The sequence below is a fragment of the Myxocyprinus asiaticus genome, chromosome 18 (genome assembly GCF_019703515.2).
Source record: "Myxocyprinus asiaticus isolate MX2 ecotype Aquarium Trade chromosome 18, UBuf_Myxa_2, whole genome shotgun sequence".
Taxonomy (NCBI): Eukaryota; Metazoa; Chordata; class Actinopteri; order Cypriniformes; family Catostomidae; genus Myxocyprinus; species Myxocyprinus asiaticus.
Window position 1 is genome coordinate 3,360,358 of NC_059361.1, and position 13,492 is coordinate 3,373,849.

General features: G+C 41.4%; 1 protein-coding gene across 9 annotated transcripts in view; it reads left to right on the top strand.

Annotated features, from left to right (window-relative positions):
* Positions 1 to 13,492, top strand: part of LOC127455875 (FERM domain-containing protein 4A-like) — a 239,314-nt gene that overhangs the window by 202,339 nt on the left and 23,483 nt on the right. For 6 of the 9 annotated variants that reach the window (XM_051724022.1, XM_051724023.1, XM_051724017.1 and 3 more), the window contains exons 12-14: positions 5,344 to 5,419; positions 10,921 to 11,063; positions 11,427 to 11,568. In XM_051724022.1, the coding sequence (XP_051579982.1) occupies positions 5,344 to 5,419; positions 10,921 to 11,063; positions 11,427 to 11,568 (361 nt within the window). Of the gene's footprint in view, positions 1 to 5,343; positions 5,421 to 10,920; positions 11,064 to 11,426; positions 11,569 to 13,492 lie in introns of all 9 variants that reach the window. The other 3 variants (XM_051724021.1, XM_051724016.1, XM_051724020.1) reach the window with 1 other exon arrangement.

Genomic DNA, 13,492 nt, shown 5'->3' on the forward strand with positions numbered 1-13,492 from the left:
GTGTAGTTCCAGCATCTACCAGCAGGGGCTAACAGGGACCTACAAACCAGACAATTCCTGACCCCCTGGTCCTGACACAAATGCAGTTCCAAACAACAGTGCGCAATAGTCTGGTTCTGGAAGTAAAAATCGCATTCATTTTCTCTATAGGCGAATTGATTTTTAACGATAACTTATAAACCTTTAAAGACAGACTTACCGTGGTACACTCACTGATAACACCTTCTAAATTGTGCGATTGTCTAATCAGCCAATCATGTTGCAGCAGTGCAATGCACTTGGATTTTGATGTCCATCCGTTCTTGTGACTTATTGACATTTTGAGATAATGTTTATCTTTGTATCTGTGTTTGTATTTGTTTGACTTTGACCTCCAGTCAGGCTTCCTAATCAACCAAATTGGCCCGGTTGCTAGGGAGGGTAGAGTCACATTGGGTTAACCTCCTCGTGGTGGCTATAATGTGGTTCTCGCTCTCGGTGCGGCGTGTGGTGAGTTGTGTGTGGATGCCGCGGAGAATAGCGTGAAGCCTCCACATGCGCTAGGTCTCCGCGGTAATGCGCTCAACAAGCCACGTGATAAGATGCACGGATTGACGGTCTCAGACGTGGAGGCAACTGAGATTCGTCCTCCACCACCTGGATTGAGGTGAGTCACTACGCCACCACGAGGACTCAGAGTGCATTGGGAATTGGGCATTCCAAATTGGGGAAAAAAGGGGAGAACATTTTTTTCACATCAACCATCAGAATGGGGAACAAATGTGATCTCATTGATTTGGACCGTGGCATGATTGTTGGTGCCAGACGGGCTGGTTTGAGTATTTCTGTAACTGCTGATCTCCTGGGATTTTCACACACAACAGTCTCTAGAGTTTACTCAGAATGGTGCCAAAAACAAAAAACAAACAGTGAGCGGCAGTTCTGCAGATGGAAACGCCTTGTTGACGAGAGAGGTCAACAGAGAATGGCCAGACTGGTTTGAGCTGACAGAAAGTCTGTGGTAACTCAGATGACCGCTCTGTACAATTGTAGTGAGCAGAATAGCATCTCAGAATGCACAGCACGTCAAACATTGAGGCAGATGGGCTACAACAGCAGAAGACCACGTTGGGAACTTTATTAGGACCATAGTGTTTTTAATAAATTGCTCAGTGAGTGTAAATATGCACATATGCAATATAATGTTTCTATACTTATAAGCAACCACTTTAAATCCACAGTTTTATATTTTCTATCGTTGTTAATTTGATTACATCATTTGCTATGCTTCGAGTGATTGTGATTCATTCCCTAATGGAAGTTAAGTTTATTAAACAGTCTTGTACCTTGACTTTTTGTCTTAATTTTCAAATAATTTTTTGCTTTAATTTGAAGTTTGTAATTTTGTGGTTCACCTCGGAGCCAGATGGTTTGGTTCATGGTGCACAACTCTTTTATGAATGATTTGATAAAATCCTGATGGAAAAAGTATATGGGAAAAATACTTCCGGAAGCAAGATGGGTGGAACTGTTACAATCTTAGGCTGCAAAGGTGTGTTGCCTAAATCTAAGGCATAAGACAATGACAGGATGCATTGTGTCGAGCTTAAAGTATTGAGGGGCATGCCTACTATACATTTATTTTATTCGGTTTTTAGCAATAAAAAGTAGTTAAATCGAATAAAAAATTGACATTTGTGTGTTTTATGTATTTTGGTGCTTATTAGAGTATCAAGCCGTTAGCTTAGCAACACGTTAACATCAAAATCAGAATCAGCTGTCGGCATCAAATCTCTTTTGCGCTTCATGTGTCCAGCTTTATTTGCGTGGTGCAGAAGAGTTTCTGTCCATGGAAGAGAGCGTTAAATCTCTCAAGTCCTGTTATGAGGTTCCATTTCAGCTAGGATGCTGCCTTAAAAGTTTGCCGCCTATGTAGAAAGCAAGGTTGCTCACTAGGTTTTGCAACCTAGCCATTGTGTGTCAGCAGTTATTACTGAAATATCAGAACAAGATTGTTCACACACGGGCATGGCCAATCATTGGACCATGGCTGTGACACTTTGAAAGCACTTTGAAGTTCAAGACTGGGTTTAACCTTTTTTCCAGAGATCAAGCCCATGAATTAGGCTATATTTGTCATCAGAGCACAAGCACAAACACGAGGCCTAGAGCACGCATCAGCTGTCAGTGAAAAATGTGCTGGAACTAACCAGGACTTGGCATCGCTGGGCACACTTTGAAATCCCTTTTTTTTACGACAACTAAAAAGAAAGCCTCTCGTGACTGCACGCCTCAAAATTGCACACAGTTCTTAGATTGTCCCAATCCACAACAATAGCTGAAGTCCACTTCCATCACACTGTGACCAAAATACTGGTGTGGGAATGCTCCATGCCTTATTAGCTCTTATAACTACAGAGTGTAAAGTGTTTAGATGTCATGGAACATTGTTGCCTCTTTCTCTTTCTTTCCCTCTCCTTCTTTTTTTCTTAAGGAAAAGTGCAGAGAGAGAGAGAGAGAGAGATCAGTATCTCCATAATGAAAGTTGTTTTGAAAGTGTTGAGGTCCTGTGTGTCAGGTCAGGTTTGTTCTTTGTCCCATGAGACCTTCAAAGAGTCTCATAAACACATATAAATGGTAACGTTAACACCACCAACATCTCTTTGCTGTTTAGTGGCACTGTCTCTGACTCTCTGTGATAGGGAAAGGAATTGTAAGAAATTACATTTTTCTACATGTTTTCCATGTTGCAGAGTCACTGGTTTCAGTTAAACAAAAAGCAAAACATTAACTCGCATTAACATTCTTTAACCCTCCTACCGCGTTCAGAATCTGCACATGCCTTTTGCATTCGCGGTCAGTTTTGACCCGGTGGAATTCAAGCTTATAAATCATTCGTAACCTGATGGTTTTCATCTAAAACTATATTGTAGGTCATTAATAGGTTCTTAACTGTTCATACATGTAAGAAGATTTATATTTTTGGTATGTTAACTGACAAATATAAAAGTTATTGATTAATATGCCATTTTTTATAGAAATAATAAAATAGAAATTCTTTGGCATTTCAAAATATACATTAACTACAGCAAAACCAGTGTGATACATGTGAAGACATCTATTTTATCAACATTTCTGTGGAATTTTATCTAAATATAGCATAAGATACAATTTATATTAACATCTAATGTGAGAATTACTAGTCATTTTAATTAATTTCCTATTACTCATGACTGCTCAATACAACTTTGTGTTGTTGTGATGAAACCAACATATTATTTTTTAGCTAAACTTCATCAAAACAACTTTACAACTCAATTATACAACATTAATACTTCTTTATTATGTTTTTAAGCAAAATCTATTCTATTAACTCTCATGAACTGCTGTAAGCTGGTTGTGCATCAGATGACTGCAGAGTAAAATATGAACAATTTCCTCTTTCAAGCCCTATTTAGACTAATGTGTGCATGAACTTTTGCTCTCACCACACTCCCTTTAGACAGTAGTACCTTTGATTTTATTTATTTGTTATGTTTGTTACATCTGTCATGTCTGTTTTGTACAGGAATGTGTGTGTGTGTGACTGTGTATGTGTGTGCATATTTGTAAACAAAATGTCAGTGAGAGACAAAAAAAAGTGTGTAGAGAGAGGATGGGGAAGAGGCTAAATGTACAGTAAGTGAAGTGTTTATAAGTAAAAAATGAATTCATAGATGGGGAAAAAAAGAAATCGTCATAATATCATGTGTAAAGCCACAATTGATGCCCGGGTCAAAATTGACCCGCAATTGCAAAATATGTAAGAAAAGATATATATTAAAAAATCTGAAAAATTATTGTGTTTTTTTGATATTCTTGACAAAGTCCCAAAGTTTGGTTCCCGTACTAAAATCTGTGAGGGATTTAAAAATTATGATCTACCTCTCCCGGGTCAAAAATGACCCGAACGCAATAGGAGGGTTAAGTCACATTAAATATACCTGTTGCAATTGAAAGATATGTTGGTTCTTTGATTGTCCTAGTATTATTTTGTGGCAGCCAGTCGGTATCTCTTCATAACCTTCAGTTCAAAGATCATTTATTTTGCTGTGGTGCTGAACACTTGGACACAAAAACTGTATTTCAGCACAGTATACTGTTCAAATCGTCGGAAGAATGACCTTCGAGAACAGTTAACGGAACAGAACATCATCAAAATCATTCAGTTCCAGTATTTTTATCAAATGGAATTTCCGAATAAGAACCAGTTCTTGATTCCCAACCCTATTGATATATGTGGAAATAGTTGTGTGTGTGTGTGTGTGTGTGTGTGTAATTGTGTTCCTTCCCTCCCTTCTTCCTTCATCTGTCCATTGTTTTCCCAGGCTCTTAAAATTCTTTGACTTTTCAAGCCAACCCCTCCTCCCTTTCTCTATCCACTCTCTCATCCTTTTTCATTTTTCCTTTATTTTCCTCCTTTTTCAGATGTGAAGGATTTTGCTAAATAATGCTTGTATACAAAGTCCTTTTAATGACTATTAACAGAGTAATTACGGACTTAATTGATAGTTTAGATCTTTTATATATCTTGTAGAGACTGTAAAGGGTTTCTCCCTGCTGTTTTATACTCTCTCTCTCTCTCTCTCTTGCTCTCTCTATAATTTCAGCGACCGCAGATCCGTACACTTTCCTTTCTCGAACTCTCTTTTGCGTTTTCTTTGTGTCTGTTCAGCTGATAGCTCCAGGAGTCCAGTGTGTTTACCATAGAGAACCATATGTGTGTGTGTGTGTGTGTGTGTGTGTGTGCTGGTGTGTAATGAGAACCAGAGCCTGGTTTCTTGACTGAACGTGGGGGAAAGAGGTGGAGGGGTTTAACAAAGCTGTAGGAGGGGTTACTACGCCACACACACACACACACACACACACACAAACACACACTCGTCACGATGAACTCTCCATTAACCCCGCCCACACAGGAAGTGTGTGTCCCAAAGGAAAGGGGAGGCTGAGGAGGGGCCCTGACTCCTCCCTACCCCTCTCTCTCTCTCCATCTCTCTCTCTCTCTGTGAGTCTTGATCCAAACAGTCTCTCTCGTTCTACACATACAGAGGAGGACTCATTGTTCCCCTGTACTTAAGGAGGATTTTACACACAGAGTCAGCAGGACTGGAGAGTAGCTGAGATTCTCAAAAGTGCACAGAAAAGTCAAACACAACCTGACTTGGACTTGCTCTCTGGATTAAGGGTTCTCTTCTTCTGTGGCTGTTCCAGTAGTTTTATGACCTGGATGGAGTTAACAGTCTGAAGACTTTGCAGAACCATCCGTGGAATGTTTGATTGAGGTTTTGGGAATGTTGTAAAAGCGTTCTCTCATCTCTGCAGGTGTTCCAATGGAGACAGTTGGAGAATCTGTACTTCAGGGAGAAGAAGTTCTCAGTGGAAGTCCATGACCCGAGAAGGTAAATCTATATTACAGACTACACATGCTCGTTCGTACACACAGGTCATGACCTTAGCACTTACAAACGTTCTGGCTGAACATATTGTGGGTACCACTTTCTCTCAAACTGAGCACGAGTTTGAAAAACAAGTCTGTTTAGATGTCATGAAACGTCAAAAGAGGTTGAAAGATCTCAGCTGTCGATGGTGTTTGGTTGTCGTTCGGTTACATTTTCCTAGTGACTTTTCTTTTGGATTCCACAAGATTATTTCTCTGGAAACTTTCCATTGGGAACGTTAGAAGTAAAAGTTACTGAATTGACTAAAAATGTGCGTTTCTGTGTTAAAATGTGAGTTAATCTCGTTAATGAAATTACCGAGAGAAACATATTTGTTGACAAAGGATTTTTTTTATTTTGTCAGTGAGAAAAATCCATTATGACGATAATTTATTTTTATTTATTTTTTTAAAATAACAAAAATCCCCCCAATTTGGAATGCCCAATTCCCAATGCGCTTTTAAGTCCTTGTGGTCATGTAGTGATTTGCCTCAATCCGGGTGGTGGAGGACGAATCCCAGCTGCCTCTGTGTCTGAGACCGCCAACCCGCGCATCTTATCACGTGGCTTGTTGAGCGTGTTGCCACGGAGACATAGCGCGTGTGGAGGCTTCACGCCATCCACCGCGGCAACCACGCTCAACTCACCACGTGCCCCACCGAGAACGAACCACATTATAGCGACCACGAGGAGGTTACCCCATGTGACTCTACCCTCCCTAGCAACTGGGCCAATTTGGTTGCTTAGGAGACCTGGCTGGAGTCACTCAGCACGCCAGGGGTGGTAGCCAGCGTCTTTTACCACTGAGCTACCCAGGCCCCCTCATTATGACGATAATTAAACGATTTTAATTCAAAGGTATATTTAGGATTTGAGTTGAAACAGCTGAATGCCGGTAAACTGAAGAGCTTTAGATTTATCAGAAAACTTACTAATCAGCTATATTTAGTAAAAGTAAAATTAAAACTGAAATCTGCACTGACTATGGTGAACTTGAATTAAGTTACATGCTACTAATAGTCAGAATGCATAACTTGCATTGTGAATATGCTGTTTTTGACTTTTTTTTTTTATTTAGCATTTATCATCAACTAAAATTGTATTTTCATTGAATTGAATTTTATTCAAAGTAAAATTGACTAATATCTATGAACAAGACACGACGAAATATTGACTAAATTTAAAGGAATATTCTGTGTCCAATACAAGTTAAAGGGGCATTCAGTAGTTCTCTAGCTAGCGCTAGTATTGGTCTTCTTCGTGTACTTTAAGTACCGATGTTACAGTGGCGTTAGACGCTGCTAAAGCGCGATAAATAAGTATGTTCCATTGTGTTCATTTTCGATCTTCGCATCACCAAACCACAAAACTGTGTGCTACATAAGCATAGCCAAGCGTATCTATACATAGGCGGCAGCCAATGAGCGCGCGGATTCTCTACTTCGACGTTTAGTGAAACACAGCGGGTATTGTGATTTCAAAATGGCGAAACACATTGAATGGGGTGACCCGCACTATGTATAATAAAAACACTTTTTATAGAAAACTATTATGAGAACAGTCTTCATCTCATGTGAGTATACACCATTCTGAAGCTGTTTTGTGTGTGTGTGTTTTTAAAATCTTCTTTGTAGGGGCTGTGACGAGGAAGAGGGCGTGGCTGGGCCGTGAGGGTGCACACCTGGCGCTGAGTTGCCCCAATCAGCGGGAGAGAGAGATAAGGAGGAGCCGGGGATGCCAGAGAGAGAGAGACACACGCGGCAGTGTGTGTGTGTCTACGTGTCAACGTGAAGCAGTGTGTTATTGTGTGCGACAGAATAGTGTTCAACCCGGTCCCAGCTTCCTCATTCTCACACATTAAGAACCATGTTACATTGGTGCCGAAACTCGGGAAAGAGGAAGGATGCGCTGTCATGGAGTCCTCGCCATGCTGTCCACTCGAACAGCTCAGTGAATGCTTCGGGATCATCCTGGGGACCCATCTTGGCCAGGGTGATCTGAGGTGGGGGTCCCGCGGCCGGTGTCACTGCTGGAGTACCACGTGGCAGCAAGCTCTGGAACACCCGCTGGTCCACCGCCCGGGCTTGTAGGAGCGCTTCGAAACGTTGCTCCTGTTCCGTTTGAAGCTCCAGGAGGGCCTGGTGTTGAGTCTGGTGGATGCCAGCGAGGGTCTTGATGATGTCCGCCAACGGTGAGGACTCCATGACGACGTATCTCCCTCAATCCCGGGTTTTGGCACCACTGTGGCAGACAGGTCTCTTGTCCATCGGAAAGGAGGATGCGGGAACCAAAAATACTTTTAATTCAACAAAACACAACATAAAAGTGCTTTTCAGCATAACAATCACACATACACACAAGACTGCTGCATGTGTCTCTCTCTCTCACTCTCTCTCTCTGGCATCCCCGGCTCCTCCTTATCTCTCTGTCCCGCTGATTGGGGCAACTCAGCGCCAGGTGTGCACCCTCACAACCCGGCCACGCCCTCCTCCTCATCACAGGAGAAGAAACATTTACATGAGTTTGGTTTGGTTTGATCTCGGAAATAGATCAAACTTTAACTAATTAGCTTTTTTGTGTCCCCAAGTTCTAGCAGAGAAACACTGTGAGATAAATGTTACTATTTACATCTGGATTGTCAGGGGTTGGCTTGTGTCCACAAGCGTTTACTGAGCTATGTTATTTGTTATTGGATAGAAATCTCTTACTTCCTGTGTCCTGTGGAGAGGAGGGTAGAAATATGACAGAAACATATGAACAAAAACATACAGAACTCTCCCCCACCCTCCTCTTTCTGACTTTTCAACTGCCTGTCTCTCACTCTCTGTAAAGATTGGGATGTGTTTTGGGTTTAATCAGGCCCTCATGACATCATCAGTGTGTGCCGAGGCCTGGTTAGTCTCTTTAGAAGAGCAGACGCTGCCAGAAGCAGCAGCACACGCTGCCTCAGATGCTGACATATAAACCGACTCGTTCACACTGTTCAAGGAGGAGTTCAGACAATATTAGAGATCAGGGGAATAAAAGACATGAAAGAGACGAAAGTAAGATAAAACCATCTGTTTATTTTGCATCATGACGGACTCTAATGTATTTTTGTTCTTGTTACTTTCACTGTCTTTCAATTAGAGTCATGGCGGATTGTTACACGCACGCACACGCACAAACACACTCTCAGTGTAATGGGGTTTTGATAAGAGTCAGAACACGAGGGTCTGCTGTTTATCTTAGTTCCAGTGGATGGAGGGTATTTACAGAGGCCTGGAGGTTTTTATAAAGCCTATCTCAGGACAGATGGGAGGACACACACGAGTGCAGGTCTGACCACAGCGTAAATGGTGTGTGTACTTATGTGGGCTACGCTGTGTGTGGTACTTTAACCAGATATGTTGCAGAACCATCGGAATTGTTATGTGCTAACACCAGTTCACATTTCGTATCTGCCACTAATAATATGGCAGGCAATAAAATCGATGTGGATTTATTTGTTTATCTTCCTAACTTTGTTGTGTAAAGAGAGTTTGTTTTATACATCAAAGTAACAAGGTCGGGCTTAGAAGTAAATAGCCGTAGTCTTATTTCAAATTAGTTGTCCAGAAGGGCACATAAAACAGTGTTTCAGAGCATAAATAAAGGTTATTTCAAACACACCAGATATTCAACACACTAGACTGAAAGCGGTACTATAAATGGCACCAAGTCCCCTTTATAAGGCCAGAAACATAAGTACTCGTTAGTAGACCCGAGCACTTGGCCATCTCACGTTCCGGTTGAAAATGCTTAACGTGCATTCCCTTGTTACCATAGCGGTACCAGCTACTCAATACTCCAGGGGTCGATAGAGTTATGTTCAAAATTCTGTGCCATTGAACTGGATGTGTTATTATAAGGAATGTCATAACATATCGATATGTCAAATATTGATCGGCACATTGTTGTCTTGATAGGTTTTTGAAGCATCGTTATATCAACATTAGCAGACATTTAAATTAGAAGCCTGATTATTGTATTTTCCAATTCAATAGCCACGTTTCCACTATCAGGCCAAATGAGGGCGTGCTAGTGCCTGCCAGGGCCAGTTGCATTCTCACTGCCACTTCCAGGGCTTCGTCGTGCCACCTTGGGGCTTTCTTCGGGCCAACGGTCAATGGCCTTTGGCCCGCCGATTACCCTTGGGCCAAACAAGGCCAACTGGGCAGTGAGGCGGGGTCAGTGTCAGAGGCGGAGTTTCGCCGAAATCCAGCGGTACAAGTTTGTGAAAAATAAAAAAGATGCGGTTACAGAACAAATCCATTAAAATGCACAATGGACAAAGCGTTGTCCAAAGAATTAACTTTCCATGGTTCGAGATCATGGAGGGTGTGCTGGGACATCATCCCGCTGTTAGTGGAGAGACCACTCGGGACACCATTGCAGTTACAGTATCATGCTAGCTAGCTAATGTTTACAAACGATATAAACTCGATATTATAGATAACATGATAAAGTACCTCAGCTTGAGCTTCCCTTTTGCTTGTTAAATGGGCTGGTTGTGTTACGTTGGCACGAGGGCGGCATGTTAAGTGTGTGTTTTAGGGCAACGCTGTGTGGCTATTGGTCCGTTGGTGGGAACGCAGATCGATTTTGGTCTCGCAGCTTGAGGTCCGAGGCTAATGGCCCCGTCTGGCCAGTTAATAGCCATGGCTCACACTGGCCCGATAGTGGAAAAGCAGCTATTGTTAGATGGCCTTCCATGTAATGTAGTCTGGCGTAATAGCTTTGGGAGACCACAAGGGGGCGATACTGTAATTATTACTGAAGCTGGACGCACACCGGACGAGAAGCGCCTTGTGTTTCGTCGCCAGATAGCAATTCCGTGTAAACTTTGAGTCACCCATGACGGAATGCATTGTGAAGTTTGTACAAAGTAACATTTATCTTTAACAACGCTATCAAAGTGAATAACAGGCACAGTAAAGCCGCTACAATATGTCATCGTTTTCAAATATCTCCGTCTTCCCCGACAACACTACAACGTGAAGACTGCGTTTTCACATTTTTCAGTGCGTCTCAGTGTGGACGGAAGGCCAAACCAATGATTTTTCAAAGAAAACATTAGTGTGGACGCGGCCTAACTGTAGACTGTTTACAGTTGCCAAGAAATGTAGCAACTTGCCACATATATAAAGAATTGAACTGATTTTTGTTCACCGGAGTGTGTTTACTGCTTTACAGCATGCTTAAAATTAAAGTTAACTTTTTTTATTTTTTTTTATAAAAATATTATTTATTTGTTTTTAAACTAATGTGTATATACTATATATATAAATATATATATATATATATATATATATATATATATATATATATATATATATATATGGTTCAACGGGGCTCCCCTGCTGCAAAAGCAGAATTCTGTAGGAAATGCTGGTGTCATTTAATCCAGTGAATATAAAGTCGGTTTGTTTTCGCTCCAACTGCAGGGCGTCGGTAACGCGGAGGACGTTTGGTCACAGTGGCATCGCCGTACACACCTGGTACGCCTGTCCCACCCTCATCAAGTCCATCTGGGCCATGGCCATCAGCCAGCACCAGTTCTACCTGGACCGCAAACAGAGCAAGGTGTGTGTTTGTGTCTACAGATTTTACAGTGTGTCTCATATCAGATTGTGTGTGTGTGTGTATATGTCTGTATTTGCTTGTTAACCTCTTTCTTACTGTACAGACCTTCCTGTATGTTTCTGTGGTCTACCTTTAACCATCTAACTGTCTAGACCACCAACTCTCAGCAATCATCAGTGCTGCTTGAACTCTCACACACACACACACACACACACACACACACACACAAATATCTGTCTCTAATTTTGCTCAAGGATTCTGTTACACTTTTAAAAGCTGCGGAATGTTCGTCTCTTGGAAAATCCTGTCACACTCGACACAGCTGGCAAGCACATTCATTCTCTGTCTCTTGTTTTTTCTCAGAGTAAGATCCATGCCGCGCGCAGTCTGAATGAGATAGCCATAGACTTGACAGAAACAGGAACCCTCAAGACGTCCAAACTGGCCAACATGGGCAGCAAAGGCAAGATCATCAGTGGTAGCAGTGGGAGCCTGCTGTCCTCAGGTCAGAACACACATAGACACACGTATAGATCACAAAGGTTAGTCTTTAAAGGTGAAGTGTCATATTTTGACATTTGATTAAAATTAGGGGTGTCAATCGGTTAATTAATTACGTGATGCACTGATTAATCGCAGTTCAATATTTACTGCGAAAAGCCCCCAAAAATAAGTTATTTAGAATATGATAATTAAAATACTGTCATATTTAATGAATATTGTAATTCAAATACATTACATCATATACATATATTGTGACTACAGAAAACTAAAGCATGTAGACGATACAAAAAGTGTCTTTAAAATTTAAAAATAATGTTTTTTTTAGATATTTCCGTATCATTGAAACATTATTGGACTACATTTCTCTGCTCTATTTTGAATTGTTGGTCTATGGATTAGGTCTGGGCAATATGACCTAAATCTAATATCACAATATGAGTAATTTTACGTCATGATAAAGACAGATGCACCGTGTAACAAATGTTTCTTTTTTGTTTTATCTTGGTTCCTGGGTAGTAAGTGTTATTTCCTAATTGCTTATGCCTCAAAAGTATAAAAAATGGCTATTATTCCCCACAAACTTTGCTTTTGTGACCAGGACAGTGATATTTTGAAATGTACTTATTTTCCAGAACATTCCAGATAGATTCAGTGCTGAGTAAACTTGGAGAATCTTCTAGAACTTTCTAGAACTTTCCAGTAATATAAATAGTAGTATAAATACAAGGGCCTTAAGCCCACCAGTTCAGTTTAGTTCCAGCTGCCTAAGTGGAGACATATCAAGACCTTGCTGGACACCTTGAAGTATGATGAGTACGGCTGGGAGGTCATAGGAGACTTCACAATGGTGGCATTCCTGATGGGTCTCCAAGGCCAAGTTTCCCTGCTATCTTTGCCTTTGGGACAGCAGGGACACCAAGGTGCACTACCACAGGCGGGACTGGCCACAGCGGACTGAGTTCTCTGTGGGGAGGAACAACGTCAAGTGGGAGCCACTGTTGGACCCCCGGAAGGTGCTGATGCCACCACTGCACATCAAATTAGTCAGAGCTCTAGATGAGGAGTTGGCAGCCTTCAAGTACCTTCGAGACTCCTTCCCTAAGCTGTCTGAGGCAAAGGTCAAAGCCGGTGTCTTCATCGGACCACAGATAAAGAAGATCCTGAAGATCCAATGAATTCCCCAAAAAGCTCACTAGTAAGGAGAAAGCAGCTTGGAACAGCTTTGTCAGGGCTTCCTGGGCAATCACAAGGCCGAAAACTATGTGGAGCTGGTTGAGACTCTGGTGAAGAACTACGGCACAATGGGCTGTAGGACGTCCCTCAAAGTCCATATCCTTGATGCTCATCTTGATAAATTCAAGGAGAACATGGGAGCGTACTCGGAGGAGCAAGGCGAGCGCTTCCATCAGGATATACTGGACTTTGAACGCCACTACCAAGGACAGTATAACGAGAACATGATGGGAGACTACATTTGGGGGCTGATTCGTGAAAGTGATTTACAGTATAATCGTAAATCTCGAAAAACTACTCACTTCTAAATCTTTTGTAGTCATTTTTGTATTACTTTAGTATAACTACATGTTAATTTGGATTCATATGTTGTTTTTTTCAGACTTTATGTGAACGAAAAGACACAAATTCGCCCGTTTTCTCATTGGAAATAGGTACATTTCAAAATATCACTGTCCTAGTCACAAAAGCAAAGTTTGTGGGGAATAATAGCCATTTTCTATACTTTTGAGGCATAAGCAATTAGGAAATAACACTGACTACCCAGGAACAAAAATTGTGTTACAATTATCATTGTCCCATGTCTGCCGAACATGTTGAGTCTGCAGCCTGAAACTGAACTTTTGGTCAGATTTTAGGAGTGAATGCACTTAGTTGCATAGGAAAGCTATAGGAAGTTATAGCTATAATGA